General features: G+C 42.1%; 1 protein-coding gene across 5 annotated transcripts in view; it reads left to right on the forward strand.

Annotated features, from left to right (window-relative positions):
• LOC118400432 (engulfment and cell motility protein 2) overlaps positions 1–26,871 on the forward strand; it is a 39,486-nt gene extending 12,615 nt beyond the window's left edge. For 2 of the 5 annotated variants that reach the window (XM_035797294.2, XM_035797298.1), the window contains 17 exons: positions 160–329; positions 810–909; positions 4,910–5,061; positions 5,368–5,446; positions 12,269–12,304; positions 12,630–12,680; positions 14,419–14,541; positions 14,663–14,782; positions 15,001–15,105; positions 15,360–15,468; positions 15,709–15,845; positions 16,127–16,290; positions 16,453–16,565; positions 16,715–16,822; positions 17,160–17,242; positions 19,050–19,127; positions 24,863–26,871. In XM_035797294.2, coding sequence (XP_035653187.1) covers positions 160–329; positions 810–909; positions 4,910–5,061; positions 5,368–5,446; positions 12,269–12,304; positions 12,630–12,680; positions 14,419–14,541; positions 14,663–14,782; positions 15,001–15,105; positions 15,360–15,468; positions 15,709–15,845; positions 16,127–16,290; positions 16,453–16,565; positions 16,715–16,822; positions 17,160–17,242; positions 19,050–19,127; positions 24,863–25,063 — 1,929 coding nt within the window. In that variant the 3' untranslated portion in view covers positions 25,064–26,871. The remainder of the gene's footprint in view (positions 1–159; positions 330–809; positions 910–4,909; positions 5,062–5,367; positions 5,447–12,268; positions 12,305–12,629; positions 12,681–14,418; positions 14,542–14,662; positions 14,783–15,000; positions 15,106–15,359; positions 15,469–15,708; positions 15,846–16,126; positions 16,291–16,452; positions 16,566–16,714; positions 16,823–17,159; positions 17,243–19,049; positions 19,128–24,862) is intronic. The other 3 variants (XM_035797295.2, XM_035797296.2, XM_035797297.2) reach the window with 3 other exon arrangements.
• The last annotated feature ends 904 nt before the right edge of the window (positions 26,872–27,775 follow it).

A 27,775-nucleotide genomic window follows, 5' to 3' on the forward strand; every position in this document is an offset into this window, starting at 1 on the left:
TTACAGTTCACAAAAATGGTTGCTGCATTAGATAAACCCTATTGCTACGTTATAGATTTCTCAGCAACGGTTGCTGCCTGCATATATCAAGCTAATGTAGTCAGAGGTAGACCGGGTAAAAACATTAAATATAACGGCATACCTGACCCCCCCCAATAGGCCCGTGCAGCGCGGCAGCTCCTGGACAGGATCCAGTCCCACGGCATAGACGCCCGCCTGGAGGCCCTGAAGGAGCTGGCCAAGCTGTCAGCTGACCCCACCTTCGCCACAGAGTTCATCAGCATGGAGGGCATCGGAACCCTGGCGCGCCTGGTGGAGAGTGGCACCCAGTGAGTCTCATACAGAGAGACAATCCATGGGTCTGTTGTCTAAAGCGGGGGTTTCAAACTGGTGTCGCTCAGGCCAGAGTCAGCCTCCAGGGCAGATTTAGATTGAGACCCCTGATCTAAAGGTACTTCTACTGGCTACTAGAAATATACCTAGTCAGTTGTACAACTGAATGCATTCAACTGAAATGTGACTTCCGCATTTAACCCAAACCCTGAGAATCAGAGAGGTGTGGTGGGCTGCCATAATCGACATCCACGTCTTCGGAGCCTCTCTGGAGATGGTTACTGTGGGTTAACACTTATTGGCCCATACTGATAGCATGCTGTTTGTGGTTGTAGTTGGTGGTGGCGCATAGGAAGAGTTGACGTAGGACTTTGTTGGTGAATATGGCCCTATTTAAAAATAAAAAAAACTTCTTTTTTTTAACTCAGTGTGTATATAGAGTGTTGTCCTCTGACTCTAGTCTGCTCTCTCCTCAGCTTTGGGGAGATGCTGGCCTTCACTCTCACAGCCTTCCTGGAGCTGATGGACCATGGCATTGTGTCCTGGGACCTTATCTCTCTGTCCTTCATCAAACAGGTTAGAACTCGCCTCCTTACTTCCACAAAACACAACACTCTGTAAAACTTGGCATATAAGGAAGCCCAGATGTTAGATTCCTACACTGTCTGCAATGGAAAAAATGTGTAATGGATTTCTTGAATAGTTTGATGAAACTTATATGTGGAACTTTCTTCTGTAGATTAGTTTTAGTAGTTTGAGGCCTATCTCAAAGTCCTCCCCTTATTTATTTTTTCTCTCTTTTCTTGAATTACTTGACGTTCAACCCCTCATTGGCTGCCAGAACTGAGTTGGTTGCTGTTACCTAGCAACCCCCCCATGTTATTTGGAGCTTATTCAGCTGTATCTTCTGTGAATGGTTTTCTCCCCGATGAAGTCCTATGATGTGTTGCACAACAACAAGCACTGTACAAGGGTTAGGGTTATTATGTATGGATAGTTTTTTTGCCAACTGTATGTCATTTGACACATGTGCCGAATACAACAGGTAACCGACAACCCAAAAATATGGATAAGAATAAGAGATCAAAGTAACAAGTAATTAAAGGGGAGCAGTAAAAAAAAAAAATATATATATATATATATATACAGTGAGGCAAAAAAATATTTAATCAGCCACCAATTGTGCAAGTTCTCCCACTCTCCCATAATTTTCATCATAGGTATACTTCAACTACGACAGACAAAATTAGGGAAAAAAATCCAGAAAATCACATTGTATGATTTTTAATGAATTTATTTGCAAATTATGGTGGAAAATAAGTATTTGGTCACCTACAAACAAGCAAGATTTCTGGCTCTCACAGACCTGTAACTTCTTCTTTAAGAGGCTCCTCTGTCCTCCACTCGTTACCTGTATTAATGGCACCTGTTTGAACTTGTTATCAGTATAAAAGACACCTGTCCACAACCTCAAACAGTCACACTCCAAACTCTACTATGACCAAAGAGCTGTCAAAGGACACCAGAAACAAAATTGTAGACCTGCACCAGGCTGGGAAGGCTGAATCTGCAATAGGTAAGCAGCTTGGTTTGAAGAAATCAACTGTGGGAGCAATTATTAGGAAATGGAAGACATACAAGACCACTGATAATCTCCCTCGATCTGGGGCTCCATGCAAGATCTCACCCCGTGAGGTCAAAATGATCACAAGAACGGTGAGCAAAAATCCCAGAACCACACGGGGGGACCTAGTGAATGACCTGCAGAGAGCTGGGACCAAAGTAACAAAGCCTACCATCAGTAACACACTACGCCGCCAGGGACTCAAATACTGCAGTGCCAGACGTGTACCCCTGCTTAAGCCAGTACATGTCCAGGCCCATCTGAAGTTTGCTAGAGAGCATTTTGATGATCCAGCAGAAGATTGGGAGAATGTCATATGGTCAGATGAAAGCAAAATATAACTTTTTGGTAAAAACTCAATTTGTCGTGTTTGGAGGACAACGAATGCTGAGTTGCATCCAAAGAACACCATACCTACTGTGAAGCATGGGGGTGGAAACATCATGCTTTGGGGCTGTTTTTCTGCAAAGGGACCAGGACGACTGATCTGTGTAAAGGAAAGAATGAATGGGGCCATGTATCGTGAGATTTTGAGTGAAAACCTCCTTCCATCAGCAAGGGCATTGAAGATGAAACGTGGCTGGGTCTTTCAGCATGACAATGATCCCAAACACACCGCCCGGGCAACAAAGGAGTGGCTTCGTAAGAAGCATTTCAAGGTCCTGGAGTGGCCTAGCCAGTCCAAAATACCAGCAACAGTGTGTGAAAACCTTGTGAAGACTTACAGAAAACGTTTGACCTCTGTCATTGCCAACAAAGGGTATATAACAAAGTATTGAGAAACTTTTGTGATTTTCCGGATGTTTTCCCCTCATTTTGTCTGTCATAGTTGAAGTGTACCTATGATGACAATTACAGGCATCATCTTTTTAATTGGGAGAACTTGTACAATTGGTGGCTGACTAAATACTCTTTTGCCCCACTGTATATTCAGCGGGGTGCCGGTACAGAGTCTATGTGCGGGGGCACCGGTTAGTTGATGTAGTATGTACATGTAGGTAGAGTTAATTAAAGTTACTTTGCATAGATTACAACAGAAAGTGGCAGTGGTGGGGCGGGGCGGGGCAATGTGAATAGTCTGGGTAGCCATTTGACTAGATGTTCAGGAGTCCTATGGCTTGGGGGTAGAAGCTGTTTTAGTAGCCTCTTGGACCAAGACTTGGTGTTCCGGTACCGCTTGCCGCGTGGTAGCAGCGAGAACAGACTATGACTAGGGTGGCTGGAGTCTTTGACAATTTGTAGGGCCTTCCTCTGACACCGCCTGGTATAGAGGTCTTGGATGGCAGGAAGCTTGGCCCCAGTGATGTACTGGGCCATACGCACAACCCTCTGTAGTGCCTTGTGGTCGGAGGCCGAGCAGTTGCCATACCAGGCAGGGATGCAACTAGTCAGGATGCTCTTGATAGTGCAGCTTTAGAACCTTTTGAGGATCTAAGGACCCATGCCAAACCTTTTCAGTCTCCTGAGGGGGAATAGGTTTTGACTTTCCCGCTTCACGACTTTCATGGTGTGCTTGGACCATGTTAGTTTGTTGGGGATGTGGACACCAGGGAACGTGAAGCTCTCAACCTGCTCCACTGCAGCCCCATCAATGAGAATGGGGGTGTGCTCGGTCCTCTTTTTCCTGTAGTCCACAATCAACTCCTTTATCTTGATCACGTTGAGGGAGAGGTTGTTGTCCTGGAGCCACCCGGCCAGGTCTCTGACCTCCTTCCTATAGGCTGTCTCGTCGTTGTCGGTGATCAGGCCTACCATTGTTGTATTATCGGCAATTTTAATGATGGTGTTGGAGTCGTGCCTGGCCGTGCAGTCATGAGCGAACAGGGAGTACAGGAAGGGGATGAACACGCACCCCTGAGGAGCCCCTGTGTTGTGGATCAGCGTGGCGGATGTGTTGTTACCTACTCTTACAACCTGGGGGCGGCCAGTCAGGAATTCCAGGATCCAGTTGCAGAGGTAGGTGTTTAGTCCCAGGGTCCTTAGCTTATTGATGAGCTTTGAGGACACTATGGGGTTGAACGGTGAGCTGGAGTCAATGAACAGCATTCTCACATAGGTGTTCCTTTTGTCCAGGTGTGAAAGGTCAGTGTGGAGTGCAATAGAGACTGTGTCATCTGTGGATCTGTTGGGGAGGTATGCAAATTGGAGTGAGTCTAGGGTTTCTGGGATGATGGTGTTGATGTGAGCCATGACCAGCCTTTCAAAGCACTTCATGGCTACAGATGTGAGTGCTACAGGTCAGTAGTCATTTAGGCAGGTTACCTTAGTGTCCTTGAGCACAATCTTAAAACATGTTGGTATTACAGACTCGGACAGGAAGAGGTTGAAAATGTCAGTGAAGACACTTGCTAGTTGGTCAGCGCATGCTCGCAGTACACGTCCTGGTAATCCGTCTGGCCCTGCAGCCTTGTGAATGTTGACCTGTCTAAAGGTCTTACTCACATCAGCTGCGGAGAGCGTGATCACACAGTCTTTCGGTACATCTGGTGCTCTCATGCATGTTTCAGTGTTATTTGCTTCGAAGCGAGCATAGAAGTAGTTGAGTTTGTCCGGTAGGCTTGTGTCACTGTACAGCTCTTGGCTGTGCTTCCCTTTGTAGTCTGTAATGGTTTGCAGGCCCTGCCACATCCGACGAGCATCAGAGCCGGTGTAGTACGACTCGATCTTAGTCCTGTATTGACGCTTTGCCTGTTTGATGGTTCGTCGGAGGGCATAGCGGGATTTCTTATAAGCTTCCGGGTTAGAGTCCCATTCCTTGAACGCGGCAGCTCTAGCCTTTAGCTCAGTGCGGATGCTGTCTGTAATCCATGGTTTCTGGTTGGGGTATGTAGTCTTAATCTCAAACCTTAGTAAATCATCTTTCAAAACGACCTCATAAACCTAGCTGTAATCAACAAGCCTCTAGTTATAGGTGTCCATTTTAATGGAGTATTTCCCCTCCTGTCTGGTCAGATTGCGAGCTACGTGAACCAGCCGATGGTAGACATATCCATCCTGCAGCGCTCACTGGCCATCCTGGAAAGCATGGTCCTCAACAGCCACAGCCTCTACCACCGGGTGGCGCAGGAGATCACCGTTGGACAGCTCATCGGGCACCTGCAAGTGTGAGCACACACACACGCACTGGGGCCTCCCACATACAGCTGTGTGGGGGATGTAGCCTGAGTTAGTGTGTAGAAATGTAGTGGCGTAACTAACTAAAGTCAGTGCAATAGAGCGTAGATGACAAGCCTTGCCTTGCCTCCTTGTAATTATGACTAAGCTTAGAAGTGTAGAACCCCAGACTAATACTATCTGAGTATTGTACTTTTACACTTAACCAGTGGCAACTTAATGTTTTTGTGCCCATGTGAGAATTCCTAGAACCAGATGCTTCTAACTGGTGTTGCTGTGTCTGATGTGACTTTTAGGTCCAATCAGGAGATCCAGACATACGCCATCGCACTCATCAACGCCCTCTTCCTTAAGGCACCGGAGGACAGGCGGCAGGTCAGTACAGTACCTGTTCACCAGCACACCGGAAGGGTCCTCTTGCAAAATATTTATACTTAACTACGATCACTCATACATGAATACCACCTATAAAGGTTAGACAATGTCTAAACCTAGTTTTCATATATTTTAGTCACTAGTACATGACCCCCACTGAACTGGTCCTCTGCAACATATTTACACTCAACCATCGTCACTAGTACATGCATAGCACCTATAAGGGTTAGAAAGTCATAACATAGGTCTCATATATGGTACAGTCATTAGCACACACATCAGGGTAATGTAATACATATCTCACTGTTACATCACACTTCATGGTCACTCACACATATCATGGTCAGTAATAAATAACCCATGTCATATAGGCCAACCCCACTGTCACCGAGTGTAATGACCTCTGGTCATTCTGTGCTCTACTCTCTATGCTTAGTTAGTCCACCTATTTTTACCTTAGTCAGTTCATCTATTTTCCTTATTGAAGAAAGTCTTTACCTTGAAATGTGCACACACAATATGAAAGGTAGTGTTCTGCCACCTCTGGTCTCTTGGCCCTCCCACCTCTATGGGAGGGCAGCTCCCACTCAGCCCAGTCCAAGCTCTTCTCTGTCCTGGCACCCCAATGGTGGAACCAGCTTTCCCCTGAAGCTAGGACAACCAAGTCCCTGCCATCTTCCAAAAACATCTGAAACCCCTACCTCTTTGAAGAGTATCTTAAATAATCCTACAGCACCCCCCACCTAGCTATTTTAAGATCTTAACTGTAAGTCGCTCTAGATAAGAGCGTCTGCTAAATCACTAAAATGTAAAATGTTATACATCATAAAGTAAACTGTCAAGCAACCACTCTACTCTGAGAAACAGAGTAAAACTGCCTTGGCAGACCGACAGGCAGTATGTGTGAGACAGATGTGGATACAAGAGTTTGTGTACTATGACATCATGTAGGAAGTCACCCACGCAATACTTTCTTCTCCTACATCCTGTCTGGTAGATGCATGGGAAAAAGATAAAACATTTTGATTTCCAAATTTGACATCATGCAATTTAAAAGAGGCAAGCTATTTTAAATTTGATGTCAAATTTGGAAATCACAGTGTAAAAAAAATAATTATTGTCAGACTCAGAACTTTATCGAAATACACTGAACAAAAATATAAATACAATATGTAAAATGTTGGTCCCTGTCAGTGAGCATTTCTCCTTTGCCAAAATAATCGATCCACCTGACAGTTGTGGCATATCAAGAAGATGATTAAACAGCATAATCATTACACAGATGCACCTTGTGCTGGGGACAATAAAAGGCTAATCATTACACAAATGCATCTTGTGCTGGGGCAATAAAAGGATACTCTAAAATGTGCAGTTTAGTCACACAACACAATGTCACAGATGTCTCAAGTTTTGAGGAGTGTACAATTGGCATGCTGACTGCAGGAATGTTCACCAGAGCAGTTGCCAGAGAATGTAATTTTAATTTCTCTATCATAAACTGCTTCCAACATCTTTTTGGAGAATTTGGCAGAACGTCCAACCAGCCTCACAACCGTAGACCATGTGTAACTACACCAGCCCAGGACCTCCACATCTGGCTTCCTCACCTGCAGAATGGTCTGAGACTAGCCACTTGGACAGCTGATGAAACTGTGGGTTTGCACGACCAAAGAATTTCTACATAAACAGTCAGAAACCATCTCAGGGAAGCTCATCTGCTTACTCGTCGTCCTCACCAGGGTCTTGACCTGACTGCAGTTCGGCGTCGTCACCGACTTAGGTGGGCAAATGTTAACCTTCGATGGCCACTGGCACGCTAGAGAAGTGTGCCCTTCACAGGTGAATCCCGGCCTCAACTGTACCGGGCAGATGGCAGACAACATATATGGTGTGGGCGAGTGGTTTGCTGATGTCAACGTCAATGCCCCATGGTGGCGTTTGGGTTATGGCATAGGCAGGCATAAACTATGGACAACGAACACAATTAATGGCAATTTGAATGCACAGATATACCGTGACAAGATCCTGAGACCCATTCTCATGCCATTCATCCACCGCCATCACCTCATGTTTCAGCATGATGATGCTGAACATCTAGGAGCAACAACGGCTCAGCCACGAAGTGGTAGGCCAGACAAGCTCACAGAACGGGATCAACGAGTGCAGAAGCGGGAGTTCCAAACTGCCTCTGGAAGCAATGTCAGCACAAGAACTGTTCGTCGGGAGCTTCATGAAATGGGTTTTCATGGCCGAGCAGCCACACACAAACCTAAGATCACCATGCGTAAAGCCAAGCTTTGGCTGGAGTGGTGTAAATCTCACCGCTATTGGACTCTGGAACAGTGGAGGTGCATTTTCTGGAGTATTGAATCGGGCTTCACCATCTGACGCATCTGGGTTTGGCGGATGCCAGGAAAACGCTACCTGCCCCAATGCATAGTGCCAACTGTAAAGTTTGGTCGAGGAGGATTAATGTTCTGGGGCTGTTTTTCATGATTCAGGCTAGGCCCCTTAGTTCCAGTCAAGGAAAATCTTAACGCTACAGCGTTCAATGACATTCCACACGATTCTGTTCTTCCAACTTTGTGGCAACAGATTGGGGAAGTCACTTTCCTGTTTCAGCATGACTACGCCCTCATGCACAAAGCGAGGTCCATACAGAAATGGTTTGTCGAGATCTGTGTGGAATAATTTGACTGGCCTGCACAGAGCCCTGACCTCAACCCTATCAAAGACCTTTGGGATGAATTGGAACACCGACTGCGAGCCAGAACTAATCGCCCAACATCACAGCCTGACCTCACGAATGCTCTTGTGGCTGAATGGAAGCAAGTCCCCACAGCAATGTTCCAACATCTAGTTGAAAGCCTTCCCAGAAGAGTGTAGGCTGTTATGACAGCAAGGAAGGAACTCACTCCATATTAATGGCCATTATTTTGGGAAGAGATGTTTGACGATCAGGTGTCCACATACTTTTGGCCATGTAGTGTATTTGTGACCAACCGATGCATATCTGTATTCCCAGTCATGAAATCCATAGATTAGGGCCTAATACATTTATTTCAACTGACTGATTTCCTTACATGAACTGTAAGTCAGTACAATCTTTGAAATTGTTGCGTTTTTATTTTTGTTCAGTGTAATATATTTATTTTACAAAAGTAATGAAGTGCAGATATCATATTTTGAAGTGCAAAGATAAAATTTGACATCCAACCTACATGCATACTATTCATACAACCAGAGGAGCAGGTCAGTCTGAGCTGTCTTTCGGCTCTAGACTCCATTCTATGCTGTACTGTGCTCTGCTGTGCATGCATTGCCACACAACACTGCATCTCATTCAGTGCTGTGCCATACTACGCTGTTGTGTCTAGAGGTCGACCGACTATGATTTTCCAACGCCGATACCGATTATTGGAGGACCAAAAAAGGCCGATTTTGTATTTAAAAAAAATATATATATATTTATCTTTTTTTTCTATTTAAAAAAAAAATGTATCTATTTGTAATAATGACAATTATAACAATACTGAATGAACACTTTTATTTGAACTTAATATAATACATCAATAAAATCAATTTAGCCTCAAATAAATAATGAAACATGTTCAATTTAGTTTAAATAATGCAAAAACAAAGTAAAAGTGCAATATGTGCCATGTAAAAAAAGCTATTGTTTAAGTTCCTTGCTCAGAACATGAGAACATATGAAAGCTGGTGGTTCCAGCTTGGTTAACATGGTCAACATGAGTCTTCAATATTCCCAGGTAAGTGGTTTTAGGTTGTAGTTATTATATAGAAATTATAGGACTATTTCTCTCTATACCATTTCTATTTCATATACCTTTGACTATTGGATGTTCTTATAGGCACTTTAGTATTGCCAGTGTAACAGTATAGCTTCCGTCCCTCTCCTCCCCCCTACCTGGGCTCGAACCAGGACACATCGACAACAGCCACCCTCGAAGCATCCATTACCCATCGCTCCACAAAAGCCGCGGCCCTTGCAGGGCAAGGGGAACAACTTCTTCAAGGTCCCAGAGCGAGTTACGTCACCGATTGAAACGCTATTAGCGCGCACCCCTCTAACTAGCTAGCCATTTCACATCGGTTACACCAGTCTAATCTCGGGAGTTGATAGGCTTGAAGTCATAAACAGCTCAATTGCTTGAAGCACAGGGAAGAGCTGCTGGCAAACGCACTAAAGTGCTGTTTGAATGAACGTCCCACCAGGCCAACATCCGGTGAAACTGCAGAGAGCTAACATTTTAAATACACCATTCGTTGTATTAAACATTCTTGTAATTACATGTATCTTACATCATTTAAAAGATGAACGTCTCACACAAGTATAAAATAAATCACTTACCATTGAAGATGTCCTAACTACATAGTGAATGTCCGTTTTGTTTGATAAAATCAATTTTTATAGCCTAACACAAAACATTTGTAAACCGGTTGCGTCGTGATTTCCGTCTCATTCAACTTTTGACGAAGCGTTCGTGGTAATTACACACAATAAACAAACGTTTATCCAGTCATGGTTGGTTTCATTGCAATCCTCTGGTTGTTACTAACACAACCATACATGATGGTTCTTTTCCCGGGACATATTGACCGAAAAAAACCGTTTTGAAGACACCAATCAATGACCTTATTGCGCACCAATGGTAGGACCGGGCTATCGTTGATTGACTGTATTTTAGCCCAATGACCACTGATCATCTTGAAATCTAGCTTGGAAGATAGCCAATGAGCTGAAGTAAACGGCAATATGTAATGGTTATACGTTCGAAGACCAGCCTTTGTCGTAAACTCTGGTGTAAAAGAGGTTCATTCGCCATTGCAAATCCTACTTGACGAAGCCACGAGTGTTACGCATAGCAGTACATATTCAATAGCATTTTCAACAAGTTTATATATTTAAATTATGGCGAATAAATCAGGAAAAGCTCATTCAAAGTCTAGGTATACAAGTCTGGACAGCCCCCTATCTCACAGCTAGCCTTCAGGGACTGCTCATCCAGGAGCATGCTAGCTACAGCAAGTCCACTGCAGCACCTTCTGCTCCAACCAGTGGTGTTCACCTGCCCAGATTCATCTCTGCAGACATTAATGTGCCTCAGGGCAAAAAGGGCACAGTAGGGAGACGTCCTTGTCACAGGAAATGCCCCATCACCTGCACCACCTGTTCAGTAAGCCTCTGCTTTACAGCCGAAAGAGACGGCTATGGGCCATGGAATCAGCAGCACAATATTGTGTAGAGGACTGAGGGTCTTCACAATATTGTAAATAGAAAATGTGTAAATAGTTACCCTTGTTATTTGTTTGTTTATTTTTCTTTTTTTTTTCATATATATATTAATTTTTGGGGGGTGTGTTAGAATAGCATTTATGTATTTTGTATGTAGTTTTTTCCTTCAAAATGTATCACTGTACCAATTCGGCCACTTGGGTACATTTGTGTGGGACACCTGGGTGACTTCATGCTCAATGCCATGTAGCTTGCTCATTTTTGAAGTTATCTGTCTAAAACTTTGCTCGGCTATTGTTTCCATCTTATGTTCTTCATTCAAACCATCCACAGCATCCTATCTGTATGTTTGGCTGTTCTTGGCCATTTGAAAGATAATGCAGCAACAATAAAAAACAGAAAACATATATTTATTTCCTTGTAGTTTATTCTACCAGATCTATTGTGTTATATTCTCCTACATTCAATTCACATTTCCACAAAATTCAGAGTGTTTCCTTTCAAATGATATCAAGAATATGCATATCCTTGCCTCTGGGCCTGAGCTACAGGCAGTTAGATTAAGGTATGTCTTTGGGCGGAAATTGAGAAGAAGGGGAGGGGGTACCCCAAAGAAGTTAACTAAATATGCAGGTTTAAAAATATATATACTTCTGTGTGTTGATTTTAAGAAAGGCATTGATGTTTATGGTTAGGTACATCCGTGCAATAATTGTGCTTTTTTCGCAAATGCGCTTTTGTTAAATCATCATCATTTGGCGAAGTTGGCTAGCTTTGTTAGGAACAAATAGTCTTCATACAGTTCAACGAGCCAGGCGGCCCAAACTGCTGCATATAGCCTGACTCTGTTGCACAGAATTCAAGAGAAGTGACACAATTTCCCTTGTTAAAAGAAATTAATGTTAGCAGGCACTATTAACTAAATATGCAGGTTTAAAAATATATACTTGTGTATTGATTTTAAGAAAGGCATTGATGTTTATGGTTAGGTACACATTGGTGCAACGACAATGCTTTTTTCGTGAATGTGCTTGTTAAATGACCCGTTTGGTGAAGTAGGCTGTGATTCAATGATAAATTAACAGGCACCGCATCGATTTTATACAACGCAGGACAAGCTAGATCAACTAGTAATATCATCAACCATGTGTAGTTAACTAGTGATTTATGTTAAGATTTTTTTTATAAGATACGTTTAATGCTAGCTAGCACCTTACTTTGTCTCCTTGCTACACTCACTTAACAGGTAGTCAGCCTGCCACGCAGTCTCCTCATGGAGTGCAATGTAATCGGCCATGATCGGTGACCAAAAATGCAGATTACTGATTGTTATGAAAACTTGAAATCGTCCCTAATTAATTGGCCATTCCAATTGAATCGGTCGACCTCTAGTTGTGTCACATACTGTTGTGCATTGCCATGCCATATTGTGCTGTGATGTGCTGTTCCTCACTACCAAGGTGTACTGTACCATGCTGTGTCTTGTGATGTGTGCCTATAAGTGTGCACTCTTTGTTTCCATTGCCGTCACGCCTGCACCCCTCCTCCCAACCCACCCCCCTAAGGAGGAGCATACTAACCCCCTGGATCAGCGGCTCACAGTGAGTACACATCATTCCACAATCCTTCACTCCATCTCCTCAACCCCCCCTCTTTCTTATCCAAAGGGTCCCCCTAGTTGTAGCAGCTGCATTCTGCACTTAGACATGTCTCACTGCTGTAAGGGTTTCTGATGATGTGACCCCACCAAAAAAACAGAATTGTAGCAGTTATGGACCCCTTTCAGGGTTGTGTGAAATGGCTGTAAGCCTTTTCTCAAATGATCTTTTTGATATTGCTGTCTGGTAGTAAGCTTATTGGCCAACTATTTCCATACCAGGCCTCGCTTTTGAGTCTCACTGTATTTGTCATTTATCTTCCTCTCAGGAGATGGCGAGCACCCTGGCACAGAAACACCTACGATCCATCATCCTCAATGTGAGTTTCAGGGAAAGCCTGAGTGTACTTGTCTTGGATGGCACAAACCAGAGCCACAACCAAACAGCCCTTCATAGTAACATGATGCTTTCTAAACAGCCCTTCATAGTAACGTGATGCTTTCTAAACAGCCCTTCATAGTAACCTGATGCTTTCTAAACAGCCCTTCATAATAACATGATGCTTTCTAAACAGCCCTTCATAATAACATGATGCTTTCTAAACAGCCCTTCATAGTAACGTGATGCTTTCTAAACAGCCCTTCATAGTAACGTGATGCTTTCTAAACAGCCCTTCATAGTAACGTGATGCTTTCTAAACAGCCCTTCATAGTAACGTGATGCTTTCTAAACAGCCCTTCATAATAACATGATGCTTTCTAAACAGCCCTTCATAATAACGTGATGCTTTCTAAACAGCCCTTCATAGTAACGTGATGCTTTCTAAACAGCCCTTCATAGTAACGTGATGCTTTCTAAACAGCCCTTCATAGTAACGTGATGCTTTCTAAACAGCCCTTCATAGTAACGTGATGCTTTCTAAACAGCCCTTCATAATAACATGATGCTTTCTAAACAGCCCTTCATAATAACATGATGCTTTCTAAACAGCCCTTCATAGTAACGTGATGCTTTCTAAACAGCCCTTCATAGTAACGTGATGCTTTCTAAACAGCCCTTCATAGTAACGTGATGCTTTCTAAACAGCCCTTCATAATAACATGATGCTTTCTAAACAGCCCTTCATAATAACATGATGCTTTCTAAACAGCCCTTCATAATAACATGATGCTTTCTAAACAGCCCTTCATAGTAACGTGATGCTTTCTAAACAGCCCTTCATAGTAACGTGATGCTTTCTAAACAGCCCTTCATAGTAACATGATGCTTTCTAAACAGCCCTTCATAGTAACGTGATGCTTTCTAAACAGCTCTTCATAGTAACGTGATGCTTTCTAAACAGCCCTTCATAGTAACGTGATGCTTTCAAAACAGCCCTTCATAGTAACGTGATGCTTTCTAAACAGCCCTTCATAGTAACGTGATGCTTTCTAAACAGCTCTTCATAGTAACGTGATGCTTTCTAAACAGCCCTTCATAGTAACGTGATGCTTTCTAAACAGCTCTTCATAGTAACGTGATGCTTTCTAAACAGCCCTTCATAGTAACGTGATGCTTTCAAAACAGCCCTTCATAGTAACGTGATGCTTTCTAAACAGCCCTTCATAGTAACGTGATGCTTTCTAAACAGCTCTTCATAGTAACGTGATGCTTTCTAAACAGCCCTTCATAATAACGTGATGCTTTCTAAACAGCCCTTCATAGTAATGTGATGCTTTCTAAACAGCCCTTCATAGTAACGTGATGCTTTCTAAACAGCCCTTCATAGTAACGTGATGCTTTCTAAACAGCCCTTCATAATAACATGATGCTTTCTAAACAGCCCTTCATAATAACATGATGCTTTCTAAACAGCCCTTCATAATAACATGATGCTTTCTCAACAGCCCTTCATAGTAACGTGATGCTTTCTCAACAGCCCTTCATAATAACATGATGCTTTCTAAACAGCCCTTTATAGTAACATGATGCTTTCTAAACAGCCCTTCATAATAACATAATGCTTTCTAAACAGCCCTTCATAGTAACATGATGCTTTCTAAACAGCCCTTCATAATAACATGATGCTTTCTAAACAGTACAGATCCAGAACTCCTAATATATGTCATCTTTCACAGCATGTTATCCGAGGCAACCGACCTATCAAAGCTGAGATGGCACACCAGCTGTACGTGCTGCAGGTGCTTACCTTTAACCTTTTGGAAGAACGGATGATGACCAAGATGGATCCCAGTGACCAGGTAAAATGACCAGAAACTAACAGAAGCGGTATTTTCTTTCTTTGGATTCCCTGAATCTTTAAGCTGAACCCTTTTAGCCCTATTCATACCGATTTTATGTTCTGCCCTCATCCATCTCCAGGCCCAGAGGGACATCATTTTTGAGCTGCGCAGGATTGCGTTTGATGGGGAAAATGACCCTAGTGGCACGGAGAAGAGAAAGGCCATGTACACCAAGGACTACAAGATGCTGGGCTTCACTGTGAGTCCAGCTAGTGGGCTGTTTTCTTCTGTATAGCTTTCTAGAAGTGTTGAGTTGGAGTGTGAGTGGATGTATTAAAGTGGTTGTTTGGGGGTCATAAAGGGATTGTTTGCTTCTGTAGAGGTGTTGTTTGGGTTGGTACAGCTGCTGCTCTCTAGAGGAGTTGTTAGGAGTTACGGTCTGTCTTTCATTGACTCTCATGTCGGTTGTCGCTCCAGAACCATGTGAACCCTGCCATGGACTTCACTCAGACCCCTCCAGGCATGCTGGCCCTGGACAACATGCTCTACCTGGCCAAGCTGCACCAGGACACCTACATCAGGGTGAGTCTGTGTGCTTCACAATTGGCACCCTATCCCCAATATAGGGCACTACTTTTTTACCTATAGTGCATTACTTTTGACCATGGTCCTGGTCAAAAGTAATGCACTATGTAGGGAATGGCTTGCCATTTGAGACGCAGCCTGTACCACAAGGTTTTCTGGAGGGGAAAAAACTGAAAAAAGTAATTAAAGATTTCAAATGGTCAAAATTCAGTTTTCCCAAGTATGAACATAGTGTGTGTTTCTCACATCAGATTGTTCTAGAGAACAGCAGCCGTGAGGACAAACACGAGTGTCCCTTCGGACGCTGTGCCATCGAGCTCACCCGAATGCTGTGTGAGATACTTCAAGTGGGAGAATTGCGTGAGTACAATGCTCCCACTTCTCATACATGGACTCAACACATCACATCACAGGTGGCTTTACGGCTGACATGGCATTCAAGCAAGCCTCAATCTGTTTGGAGCTTTCCAAGCTAATCAGAATGGCCAACCTCATGAGTTCTATTGTACATGTATCGCCAGAGGGATAACTGATTCATTCTGTTCATGACAACCACGTGTTATAATAAGCGTCCATTGTGTGTGTGTTCCCTCTCTCCAGCCAATGAGGGCTGCAACGACTACCACCCCATGTTCTTTACTCACGACCGGGCGTGGGAGGAGTTCTTCTGCGTCTGCATCCAACTGCTCAACAAGACCTGGAAGGAGATGAGGGCCACGGCTGAGGACTTCAACAAGGTCAGAGTTCAACCACCTAGAGGCCTTTGACCATCGCAGAATCTCTGAACCTCATAGGCTGAGTCACAATTCTCCACCCTTGTCCGGAAGTGTGCACTTGCACACTTTCTCGTATGGATTTTACAATGTGGAAACTCCCTCCAGCCAATGCTTACACCAATCCTATGCTTTTAAAGTGCACACTACTGGAAATTTGTGGAAATGTGGATGTAGCCATGGGCTCTGATGCATGGTTGACTGTGGTTGGTAATCCATTGTGTTGCTAACCCTTGGTTGGCCAGGTGATGCAGGTGGTTCGGGAGCAGATCACCCGGACTCTGGCTATGAAGCCCTCGTCCCTGGACCAGCTAAAAGGGAAACTACGAGGCCTCAGCTACTCTGAGATCCTGCGTCTGCGCCAGTCAGAGAGGATGAGCCAGGACGACTTTCAGTCACCACCCATCATGTCAGTCCCACATCCACGTTAACTCTTTGACTTTGGCAATCAGATTAGTCTGCCTCTGTGTTTGGCTTCTTAACCCCTCATGTAATTTTTTTAGCCTTGCCTCAGTCTTGTATTGGTTTCTGTTCAATACTATGAGACCTACTGTGTGTGTGTGTGTTGCAGTGAACTGCGTGAGAGGATCCAACCAGAGATACTGGAGCTGATTAAGCAACAGCGACTGAACCGCCTGTGTGAGGGAAGCTGCTTCCGCAAGCTTGGCAACCGCCGCAGACAAGGTGAGAACCTTACACACATGCACAATAACAAATATGTCAGCATTTGCCTGGAGTTTTAATACAAATATTTTCTTACTGTTGATTTACTTCATAGGACTGATCACTACCTTTGTCTTTATTCCTAACGTTGTCCTTTGTTTTGTCCTCAGAGAAGTTCTGGTTCTGCCGCCTGTCTCTGAACCACAAGGTGCTGCACTATGGAGATCTGGACGAGTCTCCCCAGGGGGAAGTGCCTTTTGAGCTGCTCACCGACAAGAGTGAGTCTTCTGGCTACAACCCTCTGTCTCCCACTGACTCTCTACAGTGAGATTTGAGTGAGGTTGTCTATCTTAAAGCTCATCAGGTGAAGTCTCAAAATCACATGGAAAGGCATCAGCTCTGAGGTCTTTAGTTTTTTTTAGGCAAAAGCCACACCTGATGTTGTTCTCAGTCTATCTCTGAGCTGATGTTGCACAGATATGGATGGCAAATAACCAAGTCTTAAAACGGACTGATCCACATCATGCCTAGATCCGAGGAACTGTGGAACTGACCTAGATACATGCCTGTTTCATCTCTTTTTAATTTCCTGCTCTTTCTAATCTTCCCCTGCAGTCCCTGTGTCTGATATCAAGTCAGTGGTGACTGGGAAGGACTGTCCCCACATGAAAGAAAAGAGTGCACTGAAACAAAATAAGGTACTGTAGCCTACCAGTAGAGGGCATGCCTGTTAGTATGACTGATACAGTGGGGCAAAAAAGTATTTAGTTAGCCACCAATTGTGCAAGTTCTCCCACTTAAAAAGATGAGAGGCCTGTAATTTATCATAGGTACACTTCAACGATGAAAGACAAAATGAGAGAAAAAAAATCCAGAAAATCACATTGTAGGATTTTTTATGAATATATTTGCAAATTATGTTGGAAAATAAGTATTTGGTCAATAACAAAAGTGTATCTCAATACTTTGTTATATACCCTTTGTTGGCAATGACAGAGGTCAAACGTTTTCTGTAAGTCTTCACAAGGTTTTCACATACTGTTGCTGGTATTTTGGCCCATTCCTCCATGCAGATCTCCTCTAGAGCAGTGATGTTTTGGGGCTGTTGCTGGGCAACATGGACTTTCAACTCCCTCCAAAGATTTTGGAGTTGAGATCTGGAGACTGGCTAGGCCACTTACGAAGCCACTCCTTCGTTGCCCGGGCGGTGTGTTTGGGATCATTGTCATGCTGAAAGACCCAGCCACATTTAATCTTCAATGCCCTTGCTGATGGAAGGAGGTTTTCACTCAAAATCTCACGATACATGGCCCCATTCATTCTTTCCTTTACACAGATCAGTCATCCTGGTCCCTTTGCAGAAAAACAGCCCCAAAGCATGATGTTTCCACCCCCATACTTCACAGTAGGTATGGTGTTCTTTGGATGCAACTCAGCATTCTTTGTCCTCCAAACACGAGGAGTTGAGTTCTTACCAAAAAGTTATATTTTGGTTTCATCTGACCATATGACATTCTCCCAATCTTCTTCTGGATCATCCAAATGCTCTCTAGCAAACTTCAGTCGGGCCTGGACATGTACTGGCTTAAGCAGGGGTACACGTCTGGCACTGCAGGATTTGAGTCCCTGGCGGCGTAGTGTGTTACTGATGGTAGGCTTTGTTACTTTGGTCCCAGCTCTCTGCAGGTCATTCACTAGGTCCCCCGTGTGGTTCTGGGATTTTTGCTCACCGTTCTTGTGATCATTTTGACCCCACGAGGTGAGATCTTGCGTGGAGCCCCAGATCGAGGGGGATTATCAGGGGTCTTGTATGTCTTCCATTTCCTAATAATTGCTCCCACAGTTGATTTATTCAAACCAAGCTGCTTACCTATTGCAGATTCAGTCTTCCCAGCTTGGTGCAGGTCTACAATTTTGTTTCTGGTGTCCTTTGACAGCTCTTTGGTCATAGTGGAGTTTGGAGTGTGACTGTTTGAGGTTGTGGACAGGTGTCTTTTATACTGATAACAAGTTCAAACAGGTGCCATTAATACAGGTAACGAGTGGAGGACAGAGGAGCCTCTTAAAGAAGAAGTTACAGGTCTGTTAGAGCCAGAAATCTTGCTTGTTTGTAGGTGACCAAATACTTATTTTCCACAATAATTTGTAAATAAATTCATAAAAAATCCTACAATGTGATTTTCTGGATTTTTTCCCCCCCTCATTTTGTCTGTCATAGTTGAAGTGTACCTATGATGAAAATGATAGGCCTCATCTTTTTAAGTGGGAGAACTTGCACAATTGGTGGCTAACTAAATACTTTTTTGTCCCACTGTATTTAACTACTCGCCCTTTCTCTTATTCATCTCAATGGTTATGGATTGCGTCCCAAATGGCAACCTGTTCCCTTTATAGTGCACTATTTTTGATCAGGGTCCATCCATGGAATATCTAGTCATTCTAGTTAGTGCATGAGGTTCATACTCGAGTTGTGGACATGAAAAGTGCTCTCTGTTCTGTGTGTAGGAGGTGCTGGAGCAGGCTTTCTCCATCCTGTACGATCCTGATGAAAATCTCAACTTTGTGGCTCCCAACAAATACGAGGTAAGCAACCCGTTTTATCCCCAGAATAAATACAACTCTGAAGACATGTACAGTTGAAGTCAGAAGTTTATATACACCTTAGCCAAATACATTTAAACTCAGTTTTTCACAATTCCTGACATTTAATCCTAGTAAAAATTCACTGTCTTCCCTGTCAGTTAGGATCACCACTTTATTTTCAGAATGTGAAATGTCAGAATAATAGTAGTGATTTATTTCAGGTTTTATTTCTTTCATCACATTCCCAGTGGGTCAGAAGTTTAGATACACTCAATTGGTATTTGGTAGCATTGCCTTTAAATTTCTTATGGCTGTAAACCTGTTAACGAGATCGATTTGACAACAGCCAGTGAAAGTGCAGGGCGCCAAATTCAAACAACAGAAATCTCATAATTAAAATTCCTCAAACATACAAGTATTATACACCATTTTAAAGATAAAGAAATTGTTGTTAATCCCACCACAGTGTCCGATTTCAAAAAGGCTTTACGACGAAAGCATACCATGCAATTATGTTAGGTCAGCGCCTAGTCACAAAAACACAGCAATTTTCCAGCCGAAGAGAGGAGTCACAAAAAGCAGAAATAGAGAGAAAATTAATCACTAACCTTTGACGATCTTCATCAGATGTCACTCTTAGGACTTCATGTTACACAATACATGTATGTTTTGTTCGATAAAGTTCATATTTATATCCAAAAATCTCAGTTTACATTGGCACGTTATGTTCAGTAATGTTTTGCCTCCAAAACATCCGGTGATTTTGCAGAGAGCCACACCAATTTACAGAAATACTCATCATAAACGTTGATGATAGATACAAGTGTTATGCATAGAATTTAAGATATACTTCTCCTTAATGCAACCGCTGTGTCAGATTTCAAAAAAGCTTTGCGACAAAAGCACACCATGCGATAATCTGAGTACAGCGCTCAGCTACCAAACAGATACCCGCCATGTTGTGGAGTCAACAAAACTCAGAAATAGCATTATAAATATTCACTTGCCTTTGATCTTCATCGGAATGCACTCCCAGGAATCCCAGTTCCACAATAAATGTGTGTTTTGTTCGATAAAGTCCTTTTATGTCCAAATACCTCCTTTATGTTTGCGCGTTTAGTTCAGTAATCCAAATGCACAATGCGCAAGCACTAAGTCCAGACGAAAAGTCAAAAAAGTTATATTACAGTTCGTAGAAACATGTCAAACGATGTATAGAATCAATATTTAGGATGTTTTTATCACAAATCTTCAGTAATGTTTCAACCGGACAATTCCTTTGTCTTTAGAAATGAAAAGGAACAGAGCTCGTGCTCACGGCCCCGCGCGTGACTAAACTAATGGCTTTCAGCCAGACCCCTGGTTCAAACAGCTCTTATTCGGCCCCCCAACACAGTAGAAGCCTGAAACAAGTTTCTAAAGACTGTTGACAGCTAGTGGAAGCCTTATGAAGTGCAATTGGACCAAATTTTACACTGTATATTGGATAGGCAATCACTTGAAACTACAAACCTCAGATTTCCCACTTCCTGGTTGGATTTTTCTCAGGTTTTCGCCTGCCATATGAGTTCTGTTATACTCACAGACATCATTCAAACAGGTTTAGAAACTTCAGTGTTTTCTATCCAAATCTACTAATAATATGCATATCGTAGCTTCTAGGCCTGAGTAGCAGCAGTTTACTCTGGGCAAGCTTTTCATCCGAATGTGAAAATAGCTCCCCCAGCCATAAGATGTTAAATTGTTTAACTTGGGTTAAATGTTTCGGGGTAGCCTTCCACAAGCTTCTCACAATAAGTTGGGTGAATTTTGGCCCATTCCTCCTGACAGAGCTGGTGTAACTGAGTCAGGTTTGTAGGCCTCCTAAAGTTCTGCCCACAAATGTGCTATAGGATTGAGATCAGGGCTTTGTGATGGCCACTCCAATACCTTGACATTGTTGTCCTTAAGCCATTTTGCCACAAATTTGGAAGTATGCTTGGGGTCATTGTCCATTTGGAAGACCCATTTGTGACCAAGCTTTAACTTCCTGACTGATGTCTTAAGATGTTGCTTCAATATATCCACATAATTTTCCTTCCTCATGATGTAATCTATTTAGTGAAGTGCACCAGTCTCTCTTGCAGCAAAGCACCCCCACAACCCCTGTGCTTCACGGTTGGGATGGTGTTCTTCGGCTTGCAAGCCTCCCCCTTTTTCCTCCAAACATAACGATGGTCATTATGGTCAAACAGTTCTATTTTTGTTTCACCAGACCAGAGGATATTTCTCCAAAAAGTCTTTGTCCCCATGTGCGTTGTCTGGCTTTTTTAATGTCGGTTTTGGAGCAGTGGCTCTTCTTCCTTACTGAGCGGCCTTTCAGGTTATGTCGATATAGGTACAGATAATTTTGTACCTGTTTCCTCCAGCATCTTAACAAGATCCTTTGCTGCTGTTCTGGGATTGATTTGCACTTTTCGCACCAAAGTACGTTCATCTCTAGGAGACAGAACGTGTCTCCTTCCTGAGCGGTATTACGGCTGCGTGGTCCCATGGTGTTTATACTTGCGTATAATTGTTTGTACAGATGAACGTTGTACCTTCAGGTGTTTGGAAATTGCTCCCAAGGATGAACCAGACTTGTGGAGGTCTACACTTTTTCTTGGCTGATTTATTTTGATTTTCCCATGATGTCAAGCAAAGAGGCACTGTGTTTGAAGATAGGCCTTGAAATACATCCACAGGTACACCTCCAATTGACTCAAATGATGTCAATTAGCCTATCAGAAGCTTCTGAAGCCATTACATTTTCTGGAATTTTCCAAGCTGTTGAAAGGCACAGTTAACTTACACGGAACCCAAAACGGCTGCGCACGTGAGCCATCGTGCATAAATGTATTTGGTTCCCCCACACCAAACGCGATCAGGACACGCAGGTTAAAGTATCAAAACAAACTCTGAACCAATTATATTCATTTGGGGACAGGTCGAAAAGCATTAAACATTTATGGCAATTTAGCTAGTTAGCTTGCACTTGCTAGCTAATTTGTCCTATTTAGCTAGCTTGCTGTTGCTAGCTAATTTGTCCTGGGATATAAACATTGCATTGTTATTTGACCTGAAATGCACAAGGTCCTCTACTCCGCCAATTAATCCACACATAAAACGGTCAACCGAATCGTATCTAGTCACCTCTCTTCCTTCCAGGACTTTTCTTCTCTTGACTTTATATTACGATTGGCAACTTTCATAAATTAGGTGTATGACCGCAACTGACCTCATTCGTCTTTCAGTCACCCACGTGGGTATAACCAATGAGGAGATGGCACGTGGGTACCTGCTTCTATAAACCGATGGGGAGGCAGAACTTGCAGTGCGATCTGCGTCAGAAATGTAACTATTTTAGCCCTTGGCAACGCAGACGAGCAATGGCGCTTTCGAGCAGTGTGGGTACAATAATTGAATAACATAGTAGAGGTCGACAGATTAATCGGAATGGCAGATTAATTAGCGCCGATTTCAGGTTTTCATAACAATCGGAAATCTGTATTTTTTTACACCTTTATTTAATATGTATGTAACTAGGCAAGTCAGTTAAGGACACATTCTTATTTTCAATGACGGCCTAGGAACGGTGGGTTAACTGCCTCGTTCAGGGGCAGAACGACAGATTTTCACCTTGTCAGCTCGGGGGATTCAATCTTGCAACCTTACAGATAACTAGTCCAACGTTCTAACCACCTGCCTCTCATTGCACTCCACGAGGAGACTGCCTGTTACGCGAATGCAGTAAGCCAAGGTAAGTTGCTAGCTAGCATGAAACTTATCTTATAAAAAACAATCAATCAATCATAATCACTAGTTAACTACACATGGTTGATGATATTACTAGTTTATCTAGTGTGTCCTGCGTTGCATATAATCGATGCTGTGCGTATCGTTGCTCCAATGTGTACCTAAGCATAAACATCAATGCCTTTCTTAAAATCAATACACAGAAGTATATATTTTTAAACCTGCCTATTTAGCTAAAAGAAATCCAGGTTAGCAGGCAATATTAACCAGGTGAAATTGTGTCACTTCTATTGCGTTCATTGCACACAGAGTCAGTGTATATGCAACAGTTTGGACTGCCTAATTTGCCAGATTTTTACGTAATTATGACATAACATTGAAGTTTGTGCAATGTAACAGGAATATTTAGACTAATGGATGCCACCCCTTAGATCAAATACGGAATTGATCCGTATTTCACTGAAAGAATAAACGTTTTGTTTTCGAGATAGTTTCCGGATTCGACCATATTAACGACCTACGGCTTGTATTTCTGTGTGTTTATTATGTTATAATTAAGTCTATGATTTGATAGAGCAGTCTGACTGAGCGGTGGTAGGCAGCAGCAGGCTCGTAAACATTAATTCAAACAGCACTTTTGTGTGTTTTGCCAGCAGCTCTCCGTTGTGTGTCAAGCATTGCGCTGTTTATGACTTCAAGCCTATCAACTCCCGAGATTAGGCTCGTGTAACCCATGTGAAATGGCTAGGTAGTTAGCGTGGTGCGCGCTAATAGCGTTTCAAACGTCACTCACTCTGAGACTTGGAGTGGTTGTTCCCCTTGCTCTGCATGGGTAACACTGCTTTGAGGGTGGCTGTTGTCGTTGTGTTACCTGTAAACTTTGCCGAAACTTTGCCGAAACATTTCAAACTACTTTTGTAAATACAACTTTAGGTATTTTTAAACGTTAATAATCGATCAAATTGAAGACTGGACTTTGTGTTCAATACAGGAAGACAACAAACTGACGCTACTTTTCAAGTCTCTTTCAAAAAGTACACTTCAAATGACACTCATTCAAGATGACCGTACTTCTTCATTACACAAAGGAATAACCTCAACCAATTTCTAAAAACTGGTGACATCCAGTGGAAGTGGTAGGAACTGCAAAGAAGTCCCTTAGAAATCTAGTTTCCCAATGAAAACTCATTGAATAGACAGTGACCTCAAAAAACAAAAATCTGAATGGTTTGTCTTCTGGGTTTTGCCTGCTACATAAGTTCTATTATACTCATAGACATGATTCAAACAGTTTTAGAAATGTCATGGTGTTTTCTATCCAAATCTACTAATAATATGCATGCATATCTTATATTCTGGGGATGAGTAGCAGTAAGTTGAAATTGGGCACTCTATTTATCAAAAAGTGAAAATCCTGCCCCCTATCCCGAAGAAGTTAAAATAAGTGTTCATTCAGTATTGTTGTAATTGTCATTATTACAAATACATTTTTTTTAATCTTCCAATTAATCGGTATCGGCTTTTTTTGGTCCTCAGTATCGGTATTGGCGTTGAAAAATCATAATCAGTCGACCTCTATAACAGATTTCTACATTTATTTTGCAGCGCACGCGACACGAGAGCAGTGTAATCAGCCTGTTAGTGTATGTAAACTTCTGACCCACTGGAATTGTGATACAGTGAATTATAAGTGAAATAATTTGTCTGTAAACAATTGTTGGAAATATTACTTGTGTCATGCACAAATTAGATGTCCTAACTGACTTACCAAAACTATAGTTTGTTTACAATAAATTTGTGGAGTGGTTGAAAAACAAGTTTTAATGACTCCAACCTAAGTGTATGTTAATTTACGACTTCAACTGTATGTGAGTGTGTTGCAAATGTACTGTATGTTATCTGACCTGTGCTCGCTGTCTGCTTTGTCTGTGTTCCTGCCTGCCTGCTTGTGCATGGAGCAGTACTGTATCTGGACTGATGGGCTGTGTGCGTTGTTGGGGCGAGAGATGGGCAGTGACCTCACACGCAGCGACCTGGACACACTCATCTCCATGGAGATGAAGCTCCGCCTCCTGGACCTGGAGAACATCACCATACCTGAAGCCCCTCCCCCCGTGCCAAAGGAGCCCAGCACTTACAACTTCACCTACAACTATGGCTGAGAAGTGTGTGTGGAAGGCCTGTTTTTGTTTACATATGTATGAGTGAGAGAAAGACTATAGTGTGTGTGGGCATAATTGCAAGTGTGCGTCTTTATGTATAGTAAGACAAGGAAACCACACACATCCCCTAAGCACTACATCTTGAGCTCAACGTCGCTTGTCTAATGATCTGAAATCCAATCTCCCACAATTAATCCAGGCAGGGTACTACCAATAAGTCTAACATCGTATTTAAATCGAGATTATGATATGAGCTTGATACAAACCTTAACGTTTTGTTTTTGTAACACATCATTTCATGGCCTTATCAACTGTATGTGTGAAAAGAAGCTCTGTGTGTTTTGAACAGTTACAGCTGAGCCCTACTACTGCGTCATGCATAACTACAGAACCAGATCTGTTTGAACGAGACCTGGGTTCAAATACTATTCCAAATATCTCAATTACTTTCACATACATTTCTAAGTAAATAGTCAGATATTTTTTATTTGATAAGACAAGTAATTGAATATTCAAATCTATTTGGAAATATACTTGGAACGAATTGGCATGTATTTGACGAATCTCAAATGCACTGACTTCAATACACTCCCATGCATTTAACCCAGGTATTTGAAAATAGTATTTGAAATAAGTACTTGAAAATATTCTCAAATAGTAGACTTCCAAAAGAAGTAGTTGATTCAGGCCACATTATTTGAAAATACTCAAACACAAGTAAATAAATATCAAATACACATGCATTTGAACCCAGGTGTGGTTTGAACTGATACATGGGCCAAGGTGTTTTCAAGTCACTCCATGTCCTTTCATCTTCTAATTCAGTTCTAATCTATATTATTGATGTTTGTTATGCAGAATATAATTATATTTTTGTAAATGATTGTGAATTCAGTCTCAGCAGTGAAGAGAAGGAACACTAACTTTCTAGCAACCTACTAATTTGACTTCAGAGACGTGGTTATTGAGAAAGACTAATAAGCTAGGTATCAAACTGTCTGTTCTCTGCAACAGAGTTCTCAGATCAAGCAGTAAGCCATTTGTAGGCTTGTCACATGTTTTTCTTCTATAATTATTCTACTTTGTATAGTCCCAGTTGCCAAATAGCGATCTGTATGTGGAGATGTTTTACACTAAACAAATTGAGCTTTCACCATGCAAGCACTCTGAAGTCATCCGTCATATTCTCTGGCATTAGTAGGTCAGGAGATTGCCAAAATGTCTCTAACATAAATCCTCAATGATCAAGATGTTCAATATCGGGTGTGTTTTTGTTGTATCTTACACAGCTAATGAAAGTAACAAGAAATGTGCTCAGTATATGCTATTGGAGTTTGGTTGCGCTGTACGTAAATTAATAGGATTTAGTGGTCTTGTATTGGAAGTTATTTCAACAAAAGTGTTTCTGTTCTGAGTCTTTCCTTTGGAAAAGGGTTCTGGGTCTTGATATTTGATGTCCCATTGTTCATAGTACACAATCGGAAAGGGATGTTATGTAAGAGACATCACTTTCAAAAGCTTGTAGCTGCTTAGAGAATTCTACAAAATTCCACATTGAACCAAGTGGGGTTTCTAATGGACACCAACAATAAGGAGACTTTTGAAGAGGCTTTAGCATCTGGTACTCTTTTACATGACTTGCTGAACCATGACTGTGTTCAGGCTAGTGCTGGTACTGAATGACATGTTTGTCACGAAATAACTTTAAATTGAAATATGTTATTCATATATAAATCATTGTCTGTATATATTGTGTTGCCTTATTAAAAAAAAAACATTTTGTGTGAATAAATACAAAGCTAAACTGGTATGGTATTTTGTCCTGGAAAAGAGGGTTTTTAAATTGTCTTTAGCTTTTCACACCTGTTTACCACTGTATATCTGCATGTATCCAAGTTGATTGACTCCTCTACATTGTATTGGAGAGTCAGTCATCTACTACAGGATCGACTCAACAAAACTGTAGTCAATGTTGTACAGTATAATACTTAATTTCATCAGTTATCTTTATAAAGAATTCAAGAATGTATCAATTATCTTTGTGAAGAATTCAAAATTCACCAATACATTTCTAACTAATTTAACTGATTCTCTTATCAAAATACAAGTTTTAGTACAGAAAAAAAGATGCAATACATCCAAGGCAAACTGGAAATGCCCACAATGTTTTCAAAAGCTGTAATTAACAGTACACCACATCAAGCTCCATTTAGAGTGCAACTCTCCTGGTGTTGAAGGTCCCATATGTAGTCCTTTGCAAAAAGTGTGATTTGGATGATAGGTTTCAGCAGCAGCATATCTACATTCTCATTTACATCTCCCTCCTTATTGTAGTCCTTTAGGGGAAGGATGCAGTTCATTGGGATGCCCAGCTGATTACTGCATTCTTCCATCCAGAGAAAGATGATGAAATCAAGTAGAAATGTGTTGCTTCTCTATGTAACGGATTTAGCTTCGTAACCTCATTCCCCAGTTTGAAATTTGACATCTACAGATGATATTTGTTGGCCAATAAATGCTGGCATAACTGGCACATGATGGTACTTTTAAAGGAACTTCAACAGTGTTAAATGATCTGACTCACCTTTCGTTAGATTTTCTTGCTTGTAAAGATATTTCTCAGGTTGCCATCCACCAGGTTACAGGTCTTGTCCACCATAGTCATTACACAACCGGAGGAATATCTGGCATGGGTTGAGGTGAAATACACTG

The sequence above is a fragment of the Oncorhynchus keta genome, chromosome 21 (assembly GCF_023373465.1).
Source record: "Oncorhynchus keta strain PuntledgeMale-10-30-2019 chromosome 21, Oket_V2, whole genome shotgun sequence".
NCBI lineage: Eukaryota > Metazoa > Chordata > Actinopteri > Salmoniformes > Salmonidae > Oncorhynchus > Oncorhynchus keta.